This window comes from Gorilla gorilla, chromosome X (genome assembly GCF_029281585.2).
Source record: "Gorilla gorilla gorilla isolate KB3781 chromosome X, NHGRI_mGorGor1-v2.1_pri, whole genome shotgun sequence".
Lineage (NCBI taxonomy): Eukaryota > Metazoa > Chordata > Mammalia > Primates > Hominidae > Gorilla > Gorilla gorilla.
In genome coordinates this window covers 118,577,638-118,604,337 of record NC_073247.2, presented here as the reverse complement: position 1 = coordinate 118,604,337, position 26,700 = coordinate 118,577,638, and the positions used below count along the sequence as shown (strand labels likewise).

At 35.5% G+C, this 26,700-nt stretch overlaps 2 protein-coding genes across 4 annotated transcripts in view; both read right to left on the bottom strand.

Annotated features, from left to right (window-relative positions):
- The window catches only part of TBC1D8B (TBC1 domain family member 8B), a 72,973-nt gene extending 62,448 nt beyond the window's left edge, over window positions 1-10,525 (bottom strand). Inside the window, exon 1 of one of the 2 annotated variants that reach the window (XM_004064656.5) lies at window positions 10,184-10,525. In XM_004064656.5, coding sequence (XP_004064704.1) covers window positions 10,184-10,313 — 130 coding nt within the window. In that variant the 5' untranslated portion in view covers window positions 10,314-10,525. The remainder of the gene's footprint in view (window positions 1-10,183) is intronic. The other variant, XM_063703244.1, reaches the window with a different exon arrangement.
- A 5,652-nt stretch (window positions 10,526-16,177) lies between these two features.
- RNF128 (ring finger protein 128) overlaps window positions 16,178-26,700 on the bottom strand; it is a 100,886-nt gene continuing 90,363 nt past the window's right edge. For both annotated transcript variants that reach the window (XM_019018832.4, XM_031006140.2), the window contains exons 4-7: window positions 25,588-25,670; window positions 22,884-22,980; window positions 21,932-22,100; window positions 16,178-17,595 (exon numbers count right to left, since the gene is read on the bottom strand). In XM_019018832.4, the coding sequence (XP_018874377.1) occupies window positions 17,462-17,595; window positions 21,932-22,100; window positions 22,884-22,980; window positions 25,588-25,670 (483 nt within the window). In that variant the 3' untranslated portion in view covers window positions 16,178-17,461. The remainder of the gene's footprint in view (window positions 17,596-21,931; window positions 22,101-22,883; window positions 22,981-25,587; window positions 25,671-26,700) is intronic.

Genomic DNA, 26,700 nt, shown 5'->3' with positions numbered 1-26,700 from the left:
ATCCAGTATCTTTTAGTTTATTTTAAAAGGTCCTCAGAGGCTGGGCTTGGTGACTCATGCCTGTAATCCCAGCACTTTGGGAGGCCGAGGCGGGTGAATCACCTGAGGTCAGGAGTTTGAGACCAGCCTGACCAATATGGTGAAGCCCTGTCTCTATTAAAAACACAAAAATTAGCTGGGCATGGTGGCAGGTGCCTGTAATCCCAGCTACTCAGAAGGCTGAGGTAGGAGAGTCTCTTGAACTTGGGAGGTGGAGGTTGCATCACTCGGAGTGAGCTGAGATTGCGCCGCTGCACCCCCACCTGGGCAACAGAGTGAGACTCATCTCAAAAATAAATAAATAAATGAATAAATAAATAAAAATAAAAGGTCCTCATTTGAATCTAACCTGTGGCCAATATTGAGCACACTGATCTATGGTATTAATTGCCCCTTCCAATATTTAGACACCTGCAAATTTCATAAATATTTCTTTTTTTGTATTAGGTCAATGGTAATGATGAACAGGTAGGGCAATGGGCTGAGTGCTAGAGGAAAAACCAGTAAAACAGCCACAGCTTGAAAATGGTACTCATTATCAATGTGCTAGTTTAGTACACAAACTAAAATGTCCTTTAGTTTGACAAGTGGCTCTTTATGTTTGTAAACTGGATTGAGGGCACTGTATAAGTGAATACTGCTCTAACTGCAGAAGAGCCATGTAATGAACTTCCTAATTACAAACAAGATTTATTTCCATTCTAAGTAAAATGTTCAATTATAATTTTTTCCATGGTAATGATTACTGGAAACTTACAGTGGATTCTTTATCTTGTCATAAGTTGTCATGCTTACAAAGTCAAACAAGTACAACTTTACTGAACTTAGTTTCATTATATGTTAATAAACAAACTAATTAGTAAACTGCCAATACACTTAGCAGGAAATATATTCAAATAAGAGAAGGTAGTGTGCTCAATAAAGTTTGTGGATTTTCCTGATTCTATTACTTTGCTACCAGATCTAAGTCCTTAAAATGACACTATGAATGCTTATTTTGGAATAATTCAATAGCTACAGTTGGCATTTTGAAAGCTGCCAACTTTATATTAAGAGCTTTGGAAAACAGTTAATAAAAATAATTCTTCTTTGGTCCTGTTTTCCCTCTCCCCGCATTCTTTTAAAGAGACTTACTTGAAAACTGAATATATATATACAAGCACTCACTTCCTTCCCTAACTGAAATCTTTTTTTCATTAAAGGATTTGGAATTTTTTAGGGAAGCAATTGATATAACAAACAACAGATTACAATGTCTTCTGGGAAAAAAAGAATAGATGAATTATTAATCAAACCCAGATACATTTCTAAAGATAGAGACACAGGAAAATATGAGAATTGGTACTATATTTACAGCCACTTCTTACTCTTCAAGACCTATACACCAATGCACAAAAAGAGTAACCCTCAGAAAAGCAAATAAATTGCAAAACCTGAATTTCTAGGTACAAAGAAGAAAGCAAATATGATAGCAAATGAATAAACTGGTACACAGTGTAGTACTTTTAAACATTATTTAGAAGAACTAAACCAGGCCCATCATTTTGGTTAGTTTAAAACAAGAGAGCAACTAATATTATAATAATAATCAGAAAATGTGATTACACCTTGTTTTATTTATTTATTTTGAGACAAGATCTCACTCTGTCGCCCTGCCTGGAGTATAGTGATGCAATCTCAGCTCACTGGAGCTTCCGCATCCCTGGCTCAAACGATCTCCCACCCACCCCAGCCTTCCGTGTAGCTGGGACTACAGGCGCATACCACCACGTCGTGCTAATTTTGTTTATTTTTTGTAGACACAAGGTCTTACTGTGTGGCCGAGGCTGGTCTCCAACTCCTGGGCTCAAGCAATTCTCCTGCCTTGGCCTCCCAAAGTGCTGAGATTACAGGCATGGGTCACCATGCCCAGCCCTATACCTTGTTTTAAAACTTCACTTCTTTATAGTGTAGTAAGGGAGGGGAAAAAAGGGGCATATCACAATGTGTATTCCTCTCCCTCCCTGGAACATTTTATTCTCTGAAATCAAGTAAAAAATTACCTTTAAAGATCTCTTTGCATAAGAAAGGGCAGCCTTATAGGAGATTTAGAGAAATAAAGTATGGCCAATGTCATGACTTTTCAGTCTTGTTTTTTCTTTTTCTTTTTTTCTTTTTTCTTTTTCCATTAGAATGAAATCTACTTGACAGGAAATATTAGTTTTCTACTTAGGTATGCAGTCAATAATCTTTCCACTGCTACCAAAAAAGTGGGGGGGGGTAACATTAATCATCCTTCATTTTTCAAAACCTCCTACAAGGTTGCCCTTTCTCATTCAGAGATGTTTAAAGGTAATTTTTTACTTGATTTCACAGGGACCAAGATGTTCCAGGGAGGGAGGGGAGCACACAGTGTGATCTGCCCTCTCTAGGGGTTGCTCTATGTGATTTTCTTTTTAATAAGCCAAAATGTTAATTTATTTGGCTTATGAGTTGAAACACTTCTAGTGGATATCTGATAGATTACTGACTATTTGCCTAATTTTATCTTACTTAATTGTTCTGGCTCAGAGCAGGATGGAATATCTTGTGGAAATTTTTGTTATACATAGGCTGTTTTATGTCCACTGAAAGAACAGTAGACACAAAAAACAAAGGTTTAATTATTAGGTCCCTTTAATTCTCTATCTCAGGTTTTCCTCTGGTATAGATTAAGACATTGCTCTTTAATAACCTTTTTCTAGTCGCTAAGTGCATTATATATTGAGTCTCATATTTTCAACTCCACGTAAATGAATCTAGAATATTTGCTGTGTCCCCAACAACTGTTATCTTTTGCTTTTGCACTATCACATTATTCCTCCTACTTAGAACGTCCCCCCCTCCTCCCACCACTTCTACCAAACCACCTCTCAGATATTGTTAGTGCTCATAGATGGATGATTTAATTTGAAAACACCCCAAACTGGTTTTTGGCAAGATGCTTCACAGATGCCACACTGGAACCTTGCCACCAGTACACCACCTATTATTAATCACTGCTTCTAGGAAATATTTGTATCTTTAACAGGACTTCGGATAAGCATACTTTACAAGACAGCTGGCCTTGGAAAATTGCTTTGAGGGTTTCCCTGCATTATAGAGATTTCTAAGCCAACAGAACAAGGCTGCTATTATTATTGACTACACTAGCAATTGTATTGGTTTGCTTACTTATTTATCGACTGTCTGACCCATCACATGATAAACTCCGTAAGGGTTGGAACTATTTCTGTCTTTTTTTTTTCTTTTTTTTGAGACGGAGTCTCACTCTTGTTACCCAGGCTGGAGTGCGGTGGCGTGATCTCGGCTCACTGCAACCTCCGCCTCGTGGGTTCCAGTGATTCTCCTGCCTCAGCCTCCCAAGTAGCTGGGATTACAGGTGTGTGCCACCACGCCCAGCTAATTTTTGTATTTTTTGTACAGATGGGGTTTCACCATGTTGACCAGGCTGGTCTCGAACTCTTGACCTCAGGTGATACACCTGCCTCGGCCTCCCAAAGCACTGGGATTACAGGTGTGAGCCACTGTGCCTGGCCAGAACTATTCCTGTCTTATTCACCACTGTATACTCAACACCCAGGACAAGGGCCAGCTACCACCCTATTTCTCTGTTTCCCTTCACAGAAAAAACTCCTAGAAAAAATTATATGTATTCACTCTGTTCCCAAATATTTGTTTGGCTCATATATTCTAGTACCACAAGTCTCTGTCCACAGCTCACCCTAAGAGGCCTTCCCAGACCAATTTCTCTAATATACCAACCCCCTCCCCTCTCTATCACGATACCTTACTTTATTTTTCTTCATATTGCTTATCAGCACCAGTCATATCATATACTATTTGTTTATTTGCCTCCCCCAACTACGGTATTAGCCCCATGAGAGTAGGGACTTTGTTTTTTTTTTCATTGCTTTATCTCCAGCACTTAAAACAGTGCTTGGTTTTTAAAAGGCACTCGGTAAATATCTGTTGAATTAAAGCATTGTATACCATCACATTTAGGATTTAATCTTACCTTTTGTGCTTACATAGCAGTAGCAAAAGGTGGAAAACTGGGCAAATGTTCTAAAATAAAGGCAATATAAAATCTGTCATAGCTGTACAGCAATGTGGCAAACATTATAATGCCTTTTACTTTTTAAAATATTTTTTATCTCACTATATTGCCTAGGCTGGCCTCGAACTCCTGGGCTCAAGCAATCCTCCCGCCCCAACCTCCTAAGTAGCTGGGACTACAGGTGTGCACCACCATGCCTGACTGCTTTTTATTTTTTATTTTTAGCTTACCTTATAGCCATAAGCCTTCCACAACTGTTCACAAACAGCATGAGTTTTCACCCGTTGAATAATTATTTCTTTTTTAAGTATTGTTTTGAAAAATACTACTAAGGTAACCAATGTTATATGTACTCTTTATCACCACTCAGCAAGACAAGTGATGCTGATATCTACGGAAGCACTGTTTGAGAACTTCCAGGTTTTGGGCGATGACAGATCAAAAGGAAATGATGTCATGATAAGTTATTCTAATTCTTGTACATTATTCTGATTATAAACCATAAATGCATAATCACTATCATGCCCAAATTCTTCAATTAGTAACTATCAGTGTTTTGTTTTTGTAGTGATATCATTGCATATCAGATATAATCTATGTTACCACTCCAAATCAATTTCTATATACAACATGGGGAAAGTAATTACTAGGGAAAATGGCATAAATATATAACCCCTTTGTTCTTCAGGGCCAGAAAATGGCATTTTAACGTCTTTCTCTTTCATTAATAGATAAATGTCAAGTATTTGTATAGTTGCTCACAAGTTTCAAAACTCATTTGACCCACATAAAAAATGCTGTGAGGTAGGAAAGACAAGTTTTATCCCCATTTTACAGATGAGGAAACTAAGCCTTTATAAAATAATTATAGCTGAATAGAGACATAAAACTGTCAAAAAATCAAGGAAGATAAAAGAAACAGGGTTAATGGGGCAAGTGGAATCACTGAACTTGGTGTTATATTCATATATTTGTGGATGTTGGCTTGTAGTTGGTTTATTTATTATTATTATTATTGTTATTATTATTATTTGAGATGGAGTCTCCCTGTGTCACCTAGGCTGGAGTACAACAGCGCGATCTCGGTTCACTGCAGCCTCCACCTCCTGGGTTCAAGTGATTCTCCTGCCTTAGCCTCATCAGTAGCTGGGACTACAAGCACCCGCCACCAAGTCTGGCTAATTTTTGTATTTTTAGTAGAGACGGGGTTTCAACGTGTTGGCCAGGGTGGTCTCAAACTCCTGACCTCAAATGATCCGCCCGCCTTGGCCTCCCAAAGTACTGGGATTACAGGCGTGAGCCACCATGCCCAGCCTGGTTTATTTATTTTTTTAAAATCCCATAGGGCAATACCTAGGGAGGGCAAATCACACTGTTTTCCTCTCCCTCCCTGGAACATTTCGTTCTCTGAAATCAAGTAAAAAATTACCTTTAAAGATCTCTTTGAATAAGAAAGGGCAGCCTTGTAGGAGATTTTGAGAAATAAAGGACGGTCAATGTCATGACTTTTCAGTCTTGTATTTTTTTCATTAGAATTAAATCTACTTGAAAGCAAATATTAGTTTTCTACTTAGGTATGCAGTCAATAATCTTTCCACTATTCCAAAAAAAAAAAAAGGTGAGGGTAACACTGATCATCCTTCATTACTCAAAACCTCCTACAAAGTTGCTCTTTCTCATTCAGAGATCTTTAAAAGTAATCTTTAACTTGATTTCACAGGGACCAAGATGTTCCAGAGAGGGATGGGAGCACAAAGCGTGATCTGCCCTCTCTAGAGGTTGCCCCATGGGATTTTCTTTTTAATAAGCCAAAATGTTAACTTATTAATTTTGTGTGTGTGTATGGGGGGGGTCGGGTAGATCTTTCCTTACCTTAAATGAAATGTCATGCTTGGCACTTGGGCACCCTCATCTCAGTAGACAGGTACTTAGAAGGCCAAAATTTTTTTGTCAGATATGTCCTTTGTAAGCATGAAATGCAGGGATATTTTGCTAATAACTATCTAAGGCGCACATTTTCAGAGTTGGACTCCTTGAGTCTGGGGTGAGGAAATAGGGGAAAGAAGCTTTATATTTTCAAGGGACGGTCACTAAGAGGTTTTAAAAAGGCTACCTTATTCTTTATTATGTATGGGTTTATGACAAATTGTTTACACAGTGATTTGCTCAGTCTATATAAATATCATAAAATGAAAAGCTTATTTCAAATATTATCATATTCTGGTTTTTACAGATAATTTAATTTCAAAGTAATGGTACCAAGATGAAAAAGGAAATCAGAAACAGAATGTCTAAAAATTCTCCATTTTAATAAGTTTTACTTCCTAGCTTTGTTCTACACCACACAAAAAAGGTCTACTGAGGGAGCTTATCAATCTAACACCGAAGAACCTGCTTACACTATTCAGATATGGAAAATTCAAGAGTAAAATACTCTTTAAAAACCACCTATATGAAGGCTTCCTGATTGGCAGACCTTCCTAAATCCCATATACTAGAGTACTTAGTAGAATGTAGCCCCATAGCTCCATTCATGTAGTAGTTCCCATCTGCCAAGCAAAGCAAATTGATTTGTGCTTAATAAGACAAATATGCATAAATTAGTTTTAACTCTATAAAACCAGGTGCTAAATGTAGGTGTCATAGAAAAGTCATTATTAGCTAGGAGAAGCAAGAGATAACATAAGGGGACCGTAAAATCCAGAAGGGTGAATTATTTCTCTAAATGAAGGAAAATCGTTTTATCTATAAAACCGCTTATGTATACCAAAAATTTCCACAAGATATTCCAACCTGCTGTGAGCCAGAACAATTAAGATAAAGTTAGGCAAATGGTCAGTAATCTATCAGATATCCACTAGAAGTGTTTCAACAATTTAAAAGAGGTACCTCAGAATTCTAACTTACAAACTCATCTCTTGTTTTAATAATCCTTGAGTTCTCTGTTGCTGCTATTCCATTATTAGAAAAAAATGGAGTCAACTAACTTTATCAAGTCCACACTTAAGAGTCATTACATTGCTGGTGATTACCACCAATTATCATATGGCAAAGAAATGAAATCTTAAAGTATAACCACTAACGTTTCTAGATGATCATTATCATTTCTTCAAAACAAAATGCATAAACTAATCTTTTAAAGGGATAGCACATAACACTGGATTTTAGCAAACAAAGTGAACAGAGGCAAACTTATGCTGGCACACAGTCAAGCTCCTGTGAGAGCTAATCCAAATGTGGATTTGTGGTAAAGCACAACAAAGCTTTTGGCTTCATGATTTTAAGTAAGAATACAGTAATTGAGCAGCCAGGAAAATCAGCACACAGGTATGCTCTGGACCAAAAAGAACCAAATGAACCTTAAAAGCACCTCTTTGTTTCTTTCTTATCCATTTTGTTTAATTTACATGGAATTACAGTGGTAGCTCTCATGTGGTAATTTCAAGCATCTTGTCAATACCACAGATAAAATAATCACGAAGAGATATAAACTGACCACTAAATGAGTGTGGATATCACTAGTCACAACATACATATGTGGTAGAAATCTTAGTTTATTTCTTCAGACAAATTTCTCTTATTCTAGACTATGGGGACTAGTAAATGGAGTGGGCAGGATAGAGGTAAACTAGTGCAGTTGGTCCATGCTTTAAGAAGAAAGCATGTCAGGCTTGGTGAGGTGGCTCATTCCTTTAATCCCAATCCCAGTCCTTTGGGAGACCAAGGTGGGAGGATCCTAAGGCCAGGAGTTCAAGATCATGGCCTGGGCAACACAGCCTGTCTCTTAAAAAAAAAAAAATGAAATTAGCCAGGCTTAGTGGCTTGTACCTGAAGCCCTAGCTACTCCGGAGGCTGAGGTGGGAAGATCACTTGAGCCCAGGAGTTCCAGGCTGCTGTGAGCTATAATCACATCACTATCACTGCCCTCCAGCCTGGGTGACAGAGTGAGAGATCCTGTCTCAAAAAAAAAAAAAAAGGAAACTTGCAACAAGTTAAAAAAAACATGCAATACTACATTACAGTGATTATATTTTCAAGAATTTGATTTACCTACTTAAAGGAACACAGTTTTAGTATGAGGAATGAAAATAAATTATAAGACTATTCCTGAGGCTGTAACACAGGACTATAAAATCTATTTTAATTTTTTTTTTTCTTTTTGAGACAGAGTCTCCCTCTGTTGCCCAGGCTGGAGTGCAGTGGCCCTATTACGGCTCACTGTAGCCTTGACCTCCCAGGCTCAAGCCATCCTCCCATTTCAGTCTCTCAAGTAGCTGGGGCCACATGGCTGGCTAATTTTAGTATTTTTTGTAGAGATGGGGTTTGGCCATGTTGTCCAGGCTGGTCTTGAACTCCTGGTCTCAAGCAATCCACCTGCCTCGGTCTCCCAAAGTGCTGGAATTACAGGCATAAACCACCGTGCCCGGCCTGAAATCTATTTTAAATATATCCTGAACTATTCTCAATGGACTCAAGTGGATAATTTATGTCACTGGGTAATTATGAACATCGATTCTAAAATTTTGATCTGGAAAATATCTGCATCTATTAAATGGAAAGACTCTTCTGCAAAATAGCATTTGTAATTTTTAAAAATTAGAAAATGACAAAATGTCACATTTAACAGGGCAATTTTTGTTGCCATATTTTCGAAGGGCCTTTTTAGAAGCTGGATAAGATTAATAGGTCTAGCAAAATTTAAAAAAATGTCCTGTAGAACCTCAGAATTCTTTGCACCCCGGGAGTGGCTTGAAAATGAAATAACAGCATACGTTTATCACCATCTTGACGACATACATTGATTCGGTGCTATTATCTTTCGTTTTATCCTCTCAACTCTGTGAGGTAGGCACCATTTTCCAAGAGAGAAAAAGCAAGGTCATCTCCTCCATGAATTATAACTTGCCTAGTTTACTAGGTGGTCTTCTTTTTCCTTTAGCCCTTCCCACCCTTCTTATTCAGATTATAAGCACTGTAAAGCCAACAAACTGAATCTTGTGAACCTTGTGGCACACAGTAGGTGCTTAAGGTTGAGTAAATGAAAGAATTTGAGGAATGCCATCCAACAAGTAAGAGAGTAGGATGGGACTAAAATGCAGGTTTTCGGGACTCTTCCCTCTTTCCATTACATCACGCTGCCTGGTCTACCACTTCAAGGTCACAATACCAAATTAGAGATTGATTAGAAAAAGAGCTCTTGCTTTCCCAACGTCCAAAACTTTAAATTTCCCTACTCAAGATGAGTGGTCTCAAAATAACGTTCTCTGGAAACTTTAAACATTTGGCCAAAAAACAGTTTTTAAGAATTGGGGTCAGGGTGGGTTAGACAGGAAGAGTTAAACTCTTACCGTCTGGCTTACAATCACAGCTTTGAATGAAGGGGCAGCACCAGTCACTCAAGAGATTAATTTATTACGACGTTGTTAATAGCCTTTGAGAGGGGATCCCAAAGATTGAAAACTTGGAGACAAAGTAAAAGATGCTAAATTGGGAGAGATCAGCAATTCTGAGCCTACCCCTCCACCTCTCCTGACTCCAGTTCTCCCTCCTCCCTAATATTTCTTTTGAAGTCTATTTCTCAGGATGTGATTGGGGCGCCTCCCTTTCTCCTCACCATCCCCGCGTACCCACTCCATCCCATACCCCATACACTTAATCTCCCCAGGGTGCTGATGATCGCTATGGGTTCTGTGAAAAAAGTTAAGTTCACAACTGCGAACTGGCCCCTGTCACCAGCCTAAATGCGACCTGTCTAGGTCTAACACTCATCATCAGCCTCCCTCCCCCCATGAGAAGCGACCAGGTAGGTACCCGTTTCTTCCTTGGCCTCAGAAAGAACCGCGCTCCTCCCTTCACCTGTCCCAACCAAAGAGCAACTCGTCGTCCAGTGAGACATTCTCAGGACTTGGAGGTGGTGGCGGAAAGGTGGTGTCGGGAGAAGAACCCCAGTCCCTCCGCCCACGATTTAGGATCGGGAAACTGGTAGCGACGAGTAACTGTTGTCCTCACCACCTTTTAAGTAACAGCGAACACAGCCCAGAGGCAGGTGGGGTGGCCACAGCTTACCTGTGAGCCCCCCTCCGCCTTCCTCCCCGTAGCCCCGACGCCGCTGCAGCACGAAGTAGTCGTTGGACCTTTCCATCAGCCACAGCTTCAGCGCATTTTTCAGAAGCACTTCCTCAGGCTTCAGCCACATCGCGAACTTTGTGCCCCCCCGGGAGCAGTGACCTAGATGCCCTCCTCACCTCACTCTCAACCCGTCTCTTCCCCTCTGCTTCTCCTCCCACCAAATCTTCCTCAGGCGACAGCAGCTCAGGTTCAGGTTTTCCACACTTCCCCCAACCCTCCCTTCTCTCCCACGTAGGCAGAGAGATTGCCAATTCCCTCCCACAGCGCTACCGCCAGACTGGGAAATAGTCCCGCTTCTTTACCTCTTGGGAGTTGTAGTTTCCTACGCGCTTTTCTGTGCTCAAGCGACTGGAACATGGGACTACCCTTCCCACAATACACTGGGGTGAGAATGGGTGGGGGTGCTTTCAAAGCGGGTCCCAGCCATCAGTTAAGTGTGTTTTGCCTATCTGAAGTTTAAAGCATTTTTTTGGTTCAAATAAGTGAGTCCCGGGTGTAAAGGTGTTGCTTCTTTTTATCGTTTTACAGCTGAAGGCATTAAACTGTAGAAAACAGTTTCTGGAATTTTGGAATATCGGTTCATTCCAGGAAGCAGCAGTAGCAACAACTAACATTTAATGAGCTCTCACTATAAACTCAGGCGATCTCACGTAATCCTCACAGCAGTCTTGCGAAGTGGACATTCGTCCCCGCTTTGCACATTAATAAAGGAAAGCGCTGTCGGGTGAGGCGACTTATCCAAGGTCACACAGTCAGTGATACGATTCCTTCTCTAAATCCAAAATTCATGCCTAGATTAAGCTCTTTTTGGTTATATAGGAAGAATATAAAATTTCCAGAAGCCACGCGTTTTCTTCACTCCGTGCACCGCTCCTTTCCTTCACTGTCGCCCCTATCTGTTTATTAAACTACTGTAATGAACCACAGAAAATCTCTTGTCCAGCTTCCTATTTTGGAATCTAAACAATTTATGTGCATTTTTTTTCTTTCTTAAACTCTTAAAAAAAATCCCTTTGGAAGCAAACTTGACCTCTTTGTATCTTGGCAATGATGCGCAGCGGTTTGAACACTAAGGTGAATGAGGTCAATAATTTGCATGATATCGCTGTGAGGAAATATTCGACAGACGTTTTTATTTATTGCAATAACTAAGTCCACCGGAATTAAAGAGTGCATTAAAAGTGAAAATAAGTTTAGAGGGAGGAAGGAGTTGGGAGGCCATGTATAAGCAAAGGGCTCTTGGCAAGCTGTTTTGAGAATAGAGCCTCAAAGCCACGTGGATTAAAAAAAAATGGGGTGGGGCACACGCAGATGCCAAGCCAAGGAACTCTGCCCTGGAGGAGCATCTCTGGGGTAACCTTCCAAGATGTGAGCCATCTCGAGTGAGGCAGGCGTGTGCTCCAAGCAGGGATTTTTCTTGTGAATGAGAAAAGGGGCAATCTGGGATTCTCTTCTACTAAATGGCAGTAAGTAGTCCCAAGGCAGCTATCTGGACAGTTTGGAAAGAGATAATCCTTTCAGAGTCCAGACTGCAATGTATCTTTGGGAAAAGCCATCGCAATTTGAATGTGTACTAAGGGAGGTAGTTTCTTCTTCTCTTCCTGGAGAAAGATCAGTAAATGTAGCAAACGTTGAGAGATATCTTCCTTTCTTTTTACCTTTCCTTCCCCTTTTTACTTCCTTCCCCATCAAACCACATCCTTTTCCAATACCCTTAAAGGTTACAGTGTGGCAAAAGCTATCCAGAACTGGATGGCTTTTCTACCTGTTTACTCTGCAATTTCATCCAGGTATACCCACATGCTCCCTGTTACAGGATCAGAGCCACTTTTGGCTTACAGCAGGGCGTTTAGAGAGCTCCTGCTTTAGTAAATAAACATTTCACCAATTATGTAAACATTTTTTTCTAATTAAATTACTTATATGATCTAAATTTTTGGCTCAATAATAAACGACTTAATTTCGCACCCTTGCAAATAAAAGTATTTTCCTAGAAGCACCTTAAAAAAATAGAGCGTGCCACTCTATTCAATGTCAATATAAATTGCTTGGGGAAGGACTGGGATTGCACACTGTCTGCATTGCTGGTACAGTACTGGTGCTGTACTGGTACTGTATATGTATTATGTCATTTAATTTTCATTAATAAGCTTGCACATTTTTACATGCTTACTTTACGAATGAAGGAAAGGAGGCTCAGAGAAGTAACTTGCTTAAGATCATACAGCTAAATAAACAGCAAAGCTGGAATTTGAACCTAGATTTGTCTGATTACAAACCATGACACTATACTGCTTATGCATATGGTCCATAGTTACCTCAAATACAATATGTTCAAAGCCAAACTTATTTTTCCAATATTGCCCCTGGTTGATGTTTCTCCTACTAGGTTTCCTAGTTCAAAGGCCACTGTTTACCAAGACACTGAAAGTAAGAACTTGGTGTTAGTCCATTGGTTGGCCAGTCTCTCTCTCTGACACACACACACACACTCCTCTACTTCTTTTTCAAAAGTCCATCCCATCTGCCTATTATGGCTTTAGATTAGCCTCACAACACTTTCCTGCCATATGATAATATAGCTTCCCAACTCATCTGTCTGCTTCCATTCTTGTTTTCTGACTTACCCAAGCCACATATTAACAGACCCAATAATACACCATGTAGAGATAAATAATACCTCATTTTTCTGAAGGTCAGTCTTCCAGCTGACTCAGCCTTCTAAGAGCCTCAAACACCTATAAGAAAAGGTATTTGGAAACCCCAAATAGCAATTCCAAACCCTGTGCTATGGAAAGACTGAGGCTGTCACTCAGGATTTTACTGGCTTTTTTGAAAGGAATGTCACTAGCTTAGGTTATACTTTTTTTGCAGTCTGCAGCTAGTTTAGAAGCAGTAAGATTCAAAACAGGTGGACTACTGCCAGAAGAGAGCCATTTAAAGCTTTGCTACTTAAAGTGTGGACCCTAGATCATCAACATTTGCATCACCCTGGAGCTTGCTAGAAATTCTGAATCTCATACTTCCTTCTACACTTGCTGAATTGAAATGTGCATTTTAACAAGATCCCCAAGTAACTTGTAGGCACATTAACGTTTTAGTTGCACTGAGTTAAAGCAAATTAGATATTTGAAAATCAAACTCTACAACAAATTGAGGGTACTCATGTTTCCATTAAGACCCACATAGATATCTTCTTAAAAAATAGGCTATTAATGAATTTTAGATAACTGAATTGCTTTTTAAAAAGGTTTATAACAGGGGCTGGGTGCGGTGGCTCACGCCTGTAATCCCAGCATTTTGGGAGGCTGAAAAGCGGATGGATTTCTTGAGCTCAGGAGTTTGAGACCAGTCTGGGGAACATGCCAAGAGAACATGCCTGTCTCTACAAAAAGTACAAAAATTAGCCTGATATGGTGGTGTGTGCTTGTAGTCCCAGCTACTCGCTAGGCTGAGGTGGAGGGATTGCTTGAGCCTGGGAGGCAGAGGTTGCAGTGAGCCGAGATTGTGCCACTGCACTCCAGCCTGGGTGACAGAGTGAGACGCTGTCCCCCCCCCCAAAAAAATGTTTATAACAGCACATGACCATTTAATTTTCTAAGGCCGTGGTTTAGATGTGGGATATCAGTTGGTATTATAACTAGAAGGGGAAATTGCCACTAACCTTCCATGCTAAATCCTATTTATCTATACTATTCTCTTAACCATCAATGTCTAGGTATGCCTATTAGTGTCCCACATTCATGAGACTGTTTATGTAGAAAAAGGTTGAGAACTAGTGGATAGTGTTTCTCAAACTGAATTTCACATTAGCTCTGACGGTAGAGGATAATGAACATTTATCTCTGGAAGTCAAAGTGCCCATCATAATAATGAATTTCTTTTAAGTCTCGTGTAGTATATTTGTTTAAATTTTATATTGTTCAATGTTTAAAAATATAAAAAATTAACTCCAAACAAAAGCAATGAACAACGTAAATAACTCAAAATTTGTTACAGCCTAACGTGATAACATTTTTCCAGACATTATAGAACTTAAATAAAATGTTTCATAAGTGAACAGAAACTAGATGTAGGTGAGGGAAGGAATCTTCCTAGCATTCCAATTGTATCTCTAAATATATTTTTACTGATTGACTTGGGAACCATGTATATTCTTATTTATAAGATAACACAACCTGGATTCCATTAAACTTACAAATAAACTGTGAAAACCCTTCTTAAGTTGGAGACTCCATAGACATACAAATATTACTGCCACTGTTAAAAAACACCAGCTTATATTTTTACTATGATGTGAGAGTGTAGCATAAAGTCTGATGCTCAAGCTAAAGAATGTCAAACGACAATAGCAGGAAGAAAATTCCCAAGTGTTATGGAATTTCTCTCCTTGGTTTATAACCAAGAGAATCTAAAACATATATCCACACAAATACTTGTATGTGAATGTGCATAGCAGCATTATCCGTAATGGCCAAAAAGTTAGAATAGTCCAAAGGTTCATTAACTGTTGAATGGATAGCCACACATGATATAGCCACACAATAGAATATTGCTCAGCAAGGAAAATGAATGAAATACTGTTATATGCTACAACATGGAGGAACCTTGAAAACATTATGCTAAGGGGAAGAAGCCAGTCACAAAAGGCCTATAATGTATGATTCCATTTATATGAAATGTCCACAATAGACAAATCTATAGAAACAGAAAGCAGATTGGTGGTGATGTGGGGCTGGAAATGGGAGGGGGAACTAACTGTAAATGGGCATGAGGGAATGTTTTGGGGTGATGGAGTGTTTTAAAACTGGATTGTGGTAATAGTTGTACATATCTACACATTTGCTAAACACATTCCAATGATATATTTACAATGGGTAAATTATACTTCAGTACAGCCGTTAAAAATTAAAAAACACTTAAAAATGCCCCCAAAGAAGTCCCACAAAACTTGAAAAGAGGTTAACTATCTAAGAATATAGGGCAAGAATATAGGCATCACACATCCACCCCCGTCCCCAGCATATCGTCACATAAGACACATGTACCTGGTTTGATAATCATAGTGCTGAGGCGTTCCAAGCATCTGTGTATTCTTAACATGCTTGACAAAAGAAAGATGCACTTAACTTATTAACAGCATCCTGACAATCACACTGACAAAGAGAAGGCTGAAGAAAAACTTTAAAGTAATAAAAGTTCCTCTGTCATGTATAGCATGAAGATGGACTGGCATCAAGGTCTATTTTAATGTTATATTATTACTGGTCAAACCCTTTTTACCTGGCTGACATTTAACAATAATTCATGGTAAGTTGAATGATACTACAATGGCATCCATTCCTCTCTATGTAATATGTAAATATATCATACTAATGTTTCAGTGTTTATTGATCAAATATATAAATGACCATTTATATCCAACCATTTTCTTATCTCCCAAATCCAGACATATTATATGAGAAAAATTAGTGTATGGGCAGTGATAAGGTTTGGATATTTGTCCCTTCCAAATCTCATGTTGAAATGTGATTCTCAGTGTTGGGGGTGAGGCCTGGTGGGGGTGATTGGATCATGAAGGTGGATCCCTCATGAATGACTTAGCATCATCCCCTTGGTGATAAGTGAGTTCTCACTCAGTTCATGCAAGATCTGCTTGTTTAAGAGTCTGGGACCTCTTGCTTCTCTCTCTCTTCCTCCTGCTCTTGTCATGTGATGTGTTTCCACTTAGCCTTCCATCATGATTGTAAACTTCCTGAGGCCCTTACCAGAAGTGAAGCAGATGTTGGCCCCATGCTTACTATACAGCTTATAAAACCATGAGCCAATTAATCCTGTTTTCTTTATATATTACCCAGTCTCAGGTATTCCTTTATAGTGACACAAGAAACATCCTAATACAGATAGTTAAACTAGCACCAGACACAAACGTTTATTGGAATATTTTATTTACATTTTATATTTAAAGAGAATCAATACAAATTGGGACATATTTACAGCATTTCAAATCAGCATACAAGAATGCAATGGTTTCATCCATTCAGCAAACAAAAATACATGTCTGTTTTATTTTTGCCTAAATTCTGCTATAATTTGAACAAAATTCTAAAACAAAAGATAAGCCACACAGAGTACAAATAAAGTGCATTTTTAAATAGCTCTATTTAACTTTGGTGGATGAAGCTTCAAACTTTATATTAAGGCACCTGGAATTCTCCCCCCCTTCTTTTTCAAACACCAGGAAAATGCATTCACAAAATTTATAGTTACACGGACAGAATTTTAGTTTATCTAAAGTAATTTTAGCCCATTTAGGTCAAACATAAACTCAATTTTCAAAGTAACATTGTTTGGAAAACATTTTCAACAGACTAATTTTACAGAACATTTCTTTTTCTGTAGACTAATTCATGAACGAAGATCAATGACCAATATTAGTGTTACTTACTCTGTCATTAGCATTTTCAAACAGTATGATGATTCATATACTGAGCTTTTGAAAAATCCCACAAGTTTGAGAAATAGTTACACAGTATTTTTGTAAGGAATTTTTTGTCTAATCTTGTGTCAAGCTGATGTCACTAATATACCAATCAATTAAGTCCATAATCTCTGATAAACTATGGTTGACACTCACATGAAGTACATTCAGCCTAATTTTAAAAACAAGAAAAAGTAAAAATGAATATTTTGCTTTAATCTTTTCTATTAACATAAAGCAGCTTAAATAGACATTTCAAGAAGTACTAGCCTAAGTTTGCATTGCTTTTTACATTACAATTCCAGATCAATATAAGCACCTGGAGAAAAACCCTGACACATGTAGCCCAAGCTAAAGAAGTAGTATTTTTCATTAAGATACTATCATAAAATAAAGTGATTACAGCTACTCCACATTTTAAAAGCAACATGTTTTTATAAGAAAATTGTTATAAATGAAAAATGTGACTTCTTGAAGACAGTTTTGAACGTCTAAAAATGTTGCTATCACTACTGAGAGGAAACTTGCCTATGAAAAATATTATAATGAGTTTGAGGAAAAAAGTTAACAGGTTAAATATTTTAAGCCATTTAACTATAGCATAATATTAGTCATCTGAGCACTTTCAGTATCACTCTTATTTTATTAAATTTATCCAATTTATTAATAGAAACTAGGCCCTGATTGGCAGTTCTGTTATTACTAATGGTTCAAGTTTTCTATTTACACAGATTTTAAGATTTAATTTCTCGAACAGCAGTCTCTTGATTAGGAGTTTCGTCTTCTTCAAAGGTTGGGTTGTCAACATGAGGAATAACATCCACTGCCACAGAATTTGCTTCATGGTTTACCAGCTGTAGATTTTCATCTTTAAAAAGAAATAGCAATTTTAGGATGATTTTGCCCCTCTCCTCTTTTAAGACAAAATTCATCATTTACTTCCAAGAAGTCTTTCTTATTTAATTTCAACATACACTGATTACCATACTCATTCCCTGTACCTCTAATAATTATATGATTTATGCTATATCTTACATGAAGCACATATGGCATCATTATATTGATTTATAATTGCTTTTTTGATTCACGTACATGTGCTTATTTCTACCTAGATTATAGCCTCCTTAAGAGCAAAAATTATGTCTTCTACTTCTTCCTTACCTTAAATATAACAAGCTGTTAAATCTGGCTATACATTTCAATCACCTGGGCACTTAAAAAATTACCAATGCTTCTTCATTCACATAAATATAGATAGATAGATTTAAAAAATCAACCAGGAAGTTGGAAGGATGCCCAAAATTGAATATAAACAGTAATAAATGAACTTAATTGTATTATAAATGAAATACATAACCATGTGAAGAGAATGGGGAAGAAAACAACTAAACTTAAATAACTTTGGAAAATAGTATTTTGACTCTAATCTGTAAGGCTAAAAACAAAAAGAACTGTACGCTAGTTACTGACATTGTTTTACACAGGGGTATGTGTTAGCAATGCTGAAACTATTTTATGTATATTCTATAATTGAACAAATAAGTAAAAATACTGTGGATAAAAAGAATCTTTCTCCTTTCACTGTCGGAGAAAGGAGTTACAAATAAATAAACGGGGAGGCTAGAATGAACCCTGTCGTGTGGGATTGGAATCAGATGTATTAGTAGGGTCATTGTTTTTCAGATAGATAGATAAAATGACAGAGAAATAATGTATATGTAAGTGTATATTTGTGAGAGTAAATACATATATTTTCTAGTCTTGTTCACTAAAAGGGCCAATAGCAATGACACCCCGGTAGCAATAAGCATTCCCGTTGCTCAGATCCTGGTTTTGAAATACTATTCTCCAGTAAAAGGCCTCCTGAAGAAGTGGCTGATTCTAGGGCTAGGAGAGGGAAAGTACAAGGTTAACCTAGATTTTAGCCTAGGGGCCAGCAAACTCCAGCCTACAAACCATAGCTAAAAGTGCTTATCATGGTTGTAAAAGGTTGTAAAACAAACCAACAAAAACAAAAAAATAAGAGTATGAAAATGAAGACTTAAGGCCTTCAAAGCCTAACATATTTACTATGAGGCCCCTTACAGAAAAAGTTGGCTAATCCCAGACCTAGAACACCTTGTGTTACCAGAAAGTAAGAAAGTTGAAAGAACACAGAAACCAACTTGAACAAGTTCCCAATGACCAAATCTAGGATGATATGAGCAAGGGATAAACGATGAGAATGATATTATAGAATGAAAGAAACATCTAGGATCCTATAGTACAATAAATAAATAACTCAATAAATAAATGGAGGAGAAGGAAGAGCTCTTCCTTATATTAGAAGTTTAATCAATAAATGTACAAAGAATGATGCAAACAGAAAATCACCATTTGGTAAATACTTCAATAATTACTGCAAGCAAGAAGCATCAATGATTGCTAAAAGTAGTGGGTAGAAGTATGATGAGTACCAGGACATTTGTGTAGTCTCCAAGTATCTCTCTATAAGATATTTAATAATTACAAAGGGAAAAATAGTAACTTTAAAGGGAGAAACCTGGCAGACACCACCTCAACCAAGTGGGCAAAGTTTGAATCATCACTAATAAGACACCAACATCACGTGCTTCCTGGTATGATATGGGGGCACTGAAAGGAGCACAACATCACTTCTGTAGTATTCTTGACAAAAATGGACAATAGATTTAATCACTCGGAAACAGCAGACTAGCCCAAATTGAGGGACACTCTAGAAAATAACTGACCAGTAATCTTCAGAAGTGTCAAGGTCATGAAAGACAAAGACTGAAGAAGTGTCACAGATTGGAGACTAAAGACACATGACAATTAAATGCAGTGTGGGATCCTGGGACAGAGAAAGGACATTAGTGGGCCAGCTGGTGAAATTTGAGTCAAGTTTATAGTTTTGATAATAACATTTTATCAGCAAATTTCCTGGTTTTGATAATTGTATATGGTTATATGTTAACATTTGGAGAAGCTGGGTGAATGGTATATGGGCATTCTTTGTATTATTTTTGAAACGTTTTTGTCAGTCAGTCTGAAATCATTTCAAATTAAAATAAAAAATATCTGTGCCTGGGCCCTGCACCTCATGTTAAATCACAGTTGCTCTGAGGTACAGTCCAAACATCAGCAAAGTTTAAAATCTCTCCAGGTGATTTTTATGTACAGCCAGGATTGACAGTAGGGCCCTTATTCAATGGTTCTCAAAATGTGGTCCCTGGACTAGTAGCATCAGTATCACCTGTGAACCTGTCAGAAATGAAAATTCCTAGGCATCACCCAAGACCCACTGAGTCAGAAACTCTGGTGGTGACCTCTCTGTTTTAATAAGCCCTCCAAGTGACTCAATGAATACTTAAGTTTGAAAACCAGTGCTCTAATAGAACTTAGCCCAATGATGTGACACGCGACATGAACTATGTGTATTTACAAAGTTATGCAAATCAACTATCACCATAAGAATCAATGGCTAATACGCAAGATTCTTAAACTAGTAATATGTAATCCCAGACAAAATTAAATCTGGTTTAAGTGGTAATTCATTCAACATAAATTTGAGTATCTACTATGTGCTGGGTGCTGGATAGACAACAGTGAATATAAGACACTGTTCTTACCCAAAAGAACTTTAAAAGTTTTAATACAACTCAGTGTAGTAAGTGCAATGATCGAAGTTCTATGGAAGCCAACAGTAGGGCCATCACATCTAGTCAAGAGAGCCTTCTCAAAGAGGTGTCAGTCTTAAAGGAGAAACAGGAGTTATACTGGGCTCCCCTAACTTCTTGGGTAAGGAAGAATGGAAGGAATAGGCAAAGAGAAGATAGTGGCTCAAACTATGACTGTGGAATTAAGGTTGGAAATTAGGGGACAGAGTTGAGAACACAGAAGGGGAAGTGGGAAGAATTTGGGATGTCCCTAGTTTCTGGTTTGGGGCGGTTGGGTGAGTATTACTATCATCCAAATTAAGAATACAGGAGGAGAAACATGGATCATTATTTCATTTGCTTTTCAAATCTCTGCAAAATCTGTTGTGCTTACCTTTTTCCCCCACCCCACCCCTACCCACAGAAGAACAGAACACAAAAAGAGTAGATTGGAATGTTGTTTTTTAAAAGACTAGCAATAAATTATCTCGTACACTCTCTTTTATCTTTACTGAATTCTATTACCACACAATTATGAGAGTACAAGATCATCTGGGGCAATCAGACAATGATTCTCTATTACAGGTAGAATAATCCACAGATTATTAAGATACCTATAACTAGTTTATATTCAAGGGAATGTCTGAAGATTAGATACAAGAAATACAAAGTTTGCCTTTGCATGGTGATATTCATTGTGATATCTTCAGAAGTGGTATCTATGGCACTGATAAGCCTATAGAGGACAAAGGTTTATATAATAGGAAGCTGAAAGTTTCATAAGTCATTTTGACCATCAGTTTTTGTTTTACTTTTATACTAGAATTAAATTATCTCAAAATGAGGATTGAGAGAAGACTTTCAAACCAACAAAAACATGGAAAAGATTGAGGTTAAAGAAAGGGAAAATAATTTTTATAGGGGTTTTATCTTTATAGGGAAAAACAGAACTCCCTAAAATTTCTCATTTGGCATAAAATTACTAAGTTGCAATACAAATTCACATGAATTTTGAAAATGATATATTCAATTTTAGTTTCTAACAGTTTGTTCATTTCATGGTAAATAGTCAACAGGTGGCAGCACATACCATTCTTAAACAGTTTCCTACTTGCAAAACATGGGTTCCAGAGAAGCTGGGTATAAACCAACCTTTTGTAAATTGAATTCTGTTTTATCATTTCAGAACTCCTTTATTTTAATTTCTGCTTTATCTGCAATAAACAATGGCTTCTAAAGTTTAAAGTTTCTCCTTACCCTCTGTAAGTAGTTAATAAGCCAAGATTTAAATGCATCAGAGAGAAGCTTTCCAATAAATCTTTCTTTTGTAAATAATCCCCACTCTGATGCATTTCATCTATTTCAAATACATTTGAATATATGTATATTAAGGTAGGGGTGCATCCTTCACGGCATTATTTTAAGTAGAAAAAACCTGGATCATGATAATGGCTGAATGGAACAAACGCTAAAAAGCAAGAGTACTATACAGGCATATGATCTACAATGGATTGCAGGGCACTCGTTAACCTTTAGTATGATGCTTACTTGTTGACTGCACGTGTTCCTCCAGAGGTGGTTCATCTGTTCCCTGTACTGAAGCATATCCAGATGATGCGGTCTCGCTGCGATTATCCTCTTCATGGGAGGAGGCACTATTAGATATTTCATTGGATACAGGGACTTGTAAAGACACTGATCCATCTTCAACATCCACCTTTAAAGAACATTTAACAAATTAAAAGCCTCTCAGTGTACACGCTTTTCCTCGACATATCACTTCAAAGTTTCTTTATAGGTGACTCATTGAAGCAATATTTCTTAACCTTTTAAACCTATGATCCCTTTTGATGATCACAAGTCTCTTGTTAGCCCCAGTCAAAACAGAGTAACTGGGTCCACCAATGGGGTGAAAGATGCTATAGGCAGAGTGCACTCTCATCTGGTATGTTCATTTGGGTGATACCAGCACTTCATAAAATAATGCTGGGTACAAGTTAGGCCCTAAAAAAACATCAGGCTGTCCCCTATGGAACTTGAGAATCATTATCATCTATGTACCTTCCCAAGTCAAGATTTGAGCTTGATTTTATGTTGTATCTTGAAAATAGGCCTTTTTTTCATTTACCAAATATAAAATTATAATTTAATATTTATTCTGCTTTCTCAAATTATGTCTGCTTATTTAACTACAAATTTGGTCACTATGCAATAGCAAAAGATTACAAAAATAGAAAGAGGGATGCCAAGTTGGTGGTTTATATGGTTATCATTTCAAATTCTGACCAAATAATGAGTCTACTTGGAAAGAGGGAGGAAGAAGGAAAATGGAGATGGCCCAAGATGGCACTTCATTGTCTATATGATATAAATATGTCTGGTTTTAGGTATAAACTATAAGTATGGTGTATTACATAGCGAAAAAATAAGGATGTTATTTTGTTATTTTCCCCAAAGCCCAGGCATATATCCTTCATATAAATAACATATTAATGTTTACCTCAATTCCCAAAGCTTTGAGTATGTCACATTTGCACATGGGGCAAGTCCTGTGTTCTAACAGCCATGGGTCAACACATGTCTTATGGAAAATATGGCTAATGCAGGAAAAAAACAAAATTATCAGTTGTAAAGTAGCAACACTTTACCTAATATATATTAACAGATTACTTAGTGTAACTTTATTTAGCCTTTGAATGGATGCCTTTCCTTTTAAACACACTATTCATAAAATGAAGGAGTCATAGAAACAAAATTTGGAAATTCCATAATACGGTACTTTTAAATGTAAAAGCCTCATTACTCTAGCTCCAAAAAAAAAAAATTTTCAGTACTCATTTGAAAATGGCTAGGATGCTACCTGACCTAAGACTTTGTTCATTATTTCAAATCTTAAACAGTTATAATTCCCTAACTGATAAATGGTACAGTCATTCTCAATAATATAGTCCAGTATTGTATGGAGTACAACAACACCGTACTGATGCTTTAGGCAATGTGATATGTTCCAAGAGCATCACTATTGTATTAAATAGCTAAAAGAAGTAGTGTTAAGAACAACCTTCAGGAGAGGGATAATTTAAAAAACTAAGGAATGAACACTTTCAAATAGATGCTCATAAGTTGATTTCATTTTATTTTTTTCCTGATGGATTAGAATAAATTTAAAACTAATCCAGTACTATCCTTATATTTACATGTGTAACTATATATAATACTATATATTATAATATTATATATAGTATATATTATATATAATGTATATAGTGTATATATTATATAATATATACACTATATTATATATAGTGTATAATGTATATAATATATATACTATATATTATGTAGAGTATATATATTATATAATGTACATATATACACATAAATATATAATATACATATATACATAATATGATATAAATACACATATAAATATAAGGATAGTACTGGATTAATTTTAAATTTATTCTAATCTATCAAGAAAAAATAAAATGAAATCAAGTTATGAGCATCTATTTGGAAGTGTTCACTCCTTAGTTGGAATTTATATATATGTATTATATATATATACAATTTACATATATGTATAATATATACACAATTTATATATGTAGTATATATACACTATATTATATATAGTATATATTATATATAGTATATAGTATATATAGTATATATTATATATAGTATATAGTATATATAGTATATAGTATATATATACTATACACTATGTAGTATATATATACTATTATATACTATATAATAGATAATATATAGTATATTATCTCACTATATAGTATATATACTCAGTAGATAGTATATATAGTCAGTAGATAGTATATATACTGTACATATAGTATATATGTACATGTACATATACATATATTATATACTATACACTATATAGTATATATACTCAATATATAGTATATATACTATATAATATGTAATATATAATGTATAATATATAATATATTATATATTATATTGTATAATATATACCATATTATATTGTATAATATATAACATATTATATTGTATAATATATTATAGATTATATTGTATAATATATAATATATTATATTGTATAATATATAATATATTACATTGTATAATATATAATATATTATATTGTATAATATATTATATATACATTAAATAATATATAATATATAATACACATTATATGTAGTATATAAAATTATATATATTATATAGTATATACAGTATATATAATTATATATTATATATTATGTATACTATATATAATATATACTATATATAATATATTATATATAGTATATATTATAGTATATATAGTATATAGTATATATAGTATATATAGTATATATAGTATATATAGTATATAGTATATATAGTATATATAGTATATAGTATATAATAATATATACTATATATAATATGTTATATACTGTATATTATATATACTATATATAATATGTTATATATAGTATATATTATATATACTATATATAACATATTATATATAGTATATATAACATATTATATATAGTATATACTATATATAGTATATATAATATATTATATATACTATATATATTATATATAGTATATTATGTATATTATATATACTATACTTAAAATATACTATATATAAAATATATTTATATATAATTATATATTATATACTATATTATATAGTATATATAATATAGAGTATATGTATTATACATAATATACTATGTAATATATATACTATATAATATATAAATATATAATACATATATAATATTGTAATTATAATTATACATTATAATATATAATATATAATTATAATTATATTATATATGATATTATAATTATATCATATATAATATAATATATAATTATATATAGTATATAAATTATACTAATACATATTATATATTATATATACTATATATTATATATAATACATATATAAATTGTGCTGGCTAGGTTCTCAGTTTTCTATGGAATTAGTTTAGAACAAATTGAAGCAGATTACAATTAGACTTATACCAATTTCAATGGTATTAAGAAATGAATAAAAATAAAAATAAACCATTCTATATTTAAATGAAGATAAGTTAAAAAATAAACATTTTTTACATTAGTTTGGAAATATTCAAAATAGTTTTCTTCCATTACAGTCATTTTTGTGGGTCAGCTATTTTATTGAAGATATAGAAGAAAATCAAACTTACTTGCAGGTTAAGATGCGTACCAAATCATTTGGTTTATACAATTCAATGCACACAGCACAACTATCTCCATCAGGGCCAATTTCCTACAAGCAAGTAGTTATTGTTACTCTGACAGATAAGAAAAAATACATTAAACTATGGAACAAGATCAGAACATACATGTACTTAACCAGCCTAAATTCCTATAAAAGGAGGAGCATTATATCACTGAATGATTATGTAACTGTAAAGTTCCCAAAGGTGATTTAAAAGTATCCAGACTTTAAAAAGGTAAAAGAATAAACTGAAACAAAAGGGGAACAGAACAAAGGGAAACATGTAGCAGTGATTTATTTTTCCTGATTTTAGAATTTATAAAATACCATTTATGCAAGCTCTATAACTTTTCTCATTTTAAAAAAATTAAGGTATAATTCACATACAGTAAAATTCACCCTTTTAGTGTACAGTTCTGCACGTTTTGAAAAATATATCGTCACTTAATCCTTATCATAATCAAGATATAGAATAGTGCTATTACTCCCAACAAACTCCTCCAAACTCTTTGTCGTTAACCTTTCCTCTCATCCCCACATCCTGGCAACCACTGATCTGTTTTTATAGTTTTGGCTTTCCCAGAATGTCATATAAATGGAATCATGCCTTATCTAGCTTTTGAGTCTGGCTTTTTAAACTTAGTATAATGCATTTGAGATTCATCCATAATGCTGTATGTATCAGTGGGATTCCCATCACACTTTTATTGCTAAATAGTATACCATGATATGTATGTACCACAGTTTATCCATTCACCAGTTGAACAATATTTGGCTTTTTTCCAGTATTTGACAATTATGAATAAAGCTGCTATGAACAGTTGTGTTTTTATGTGAACATAGATTTTTTCTCCCTTTAGGGTAAATATCTAGTAGTGAGATTGCTAGGTGCTATGGTAAGTGTATTTTTAACTTCATAAGGAACTGCCAAACATTTTCAAATTGGCTATACATTTTGCATTCTCACCAGCAAATGAATGAGTGTACCAGTTGCTCCAAATCTCGCCCAGCTCTTGGTATTTTCAGTTGTATGCATTTTAGCCATTCTAATGAATGTGTAATTGTACTTCATTGTGGC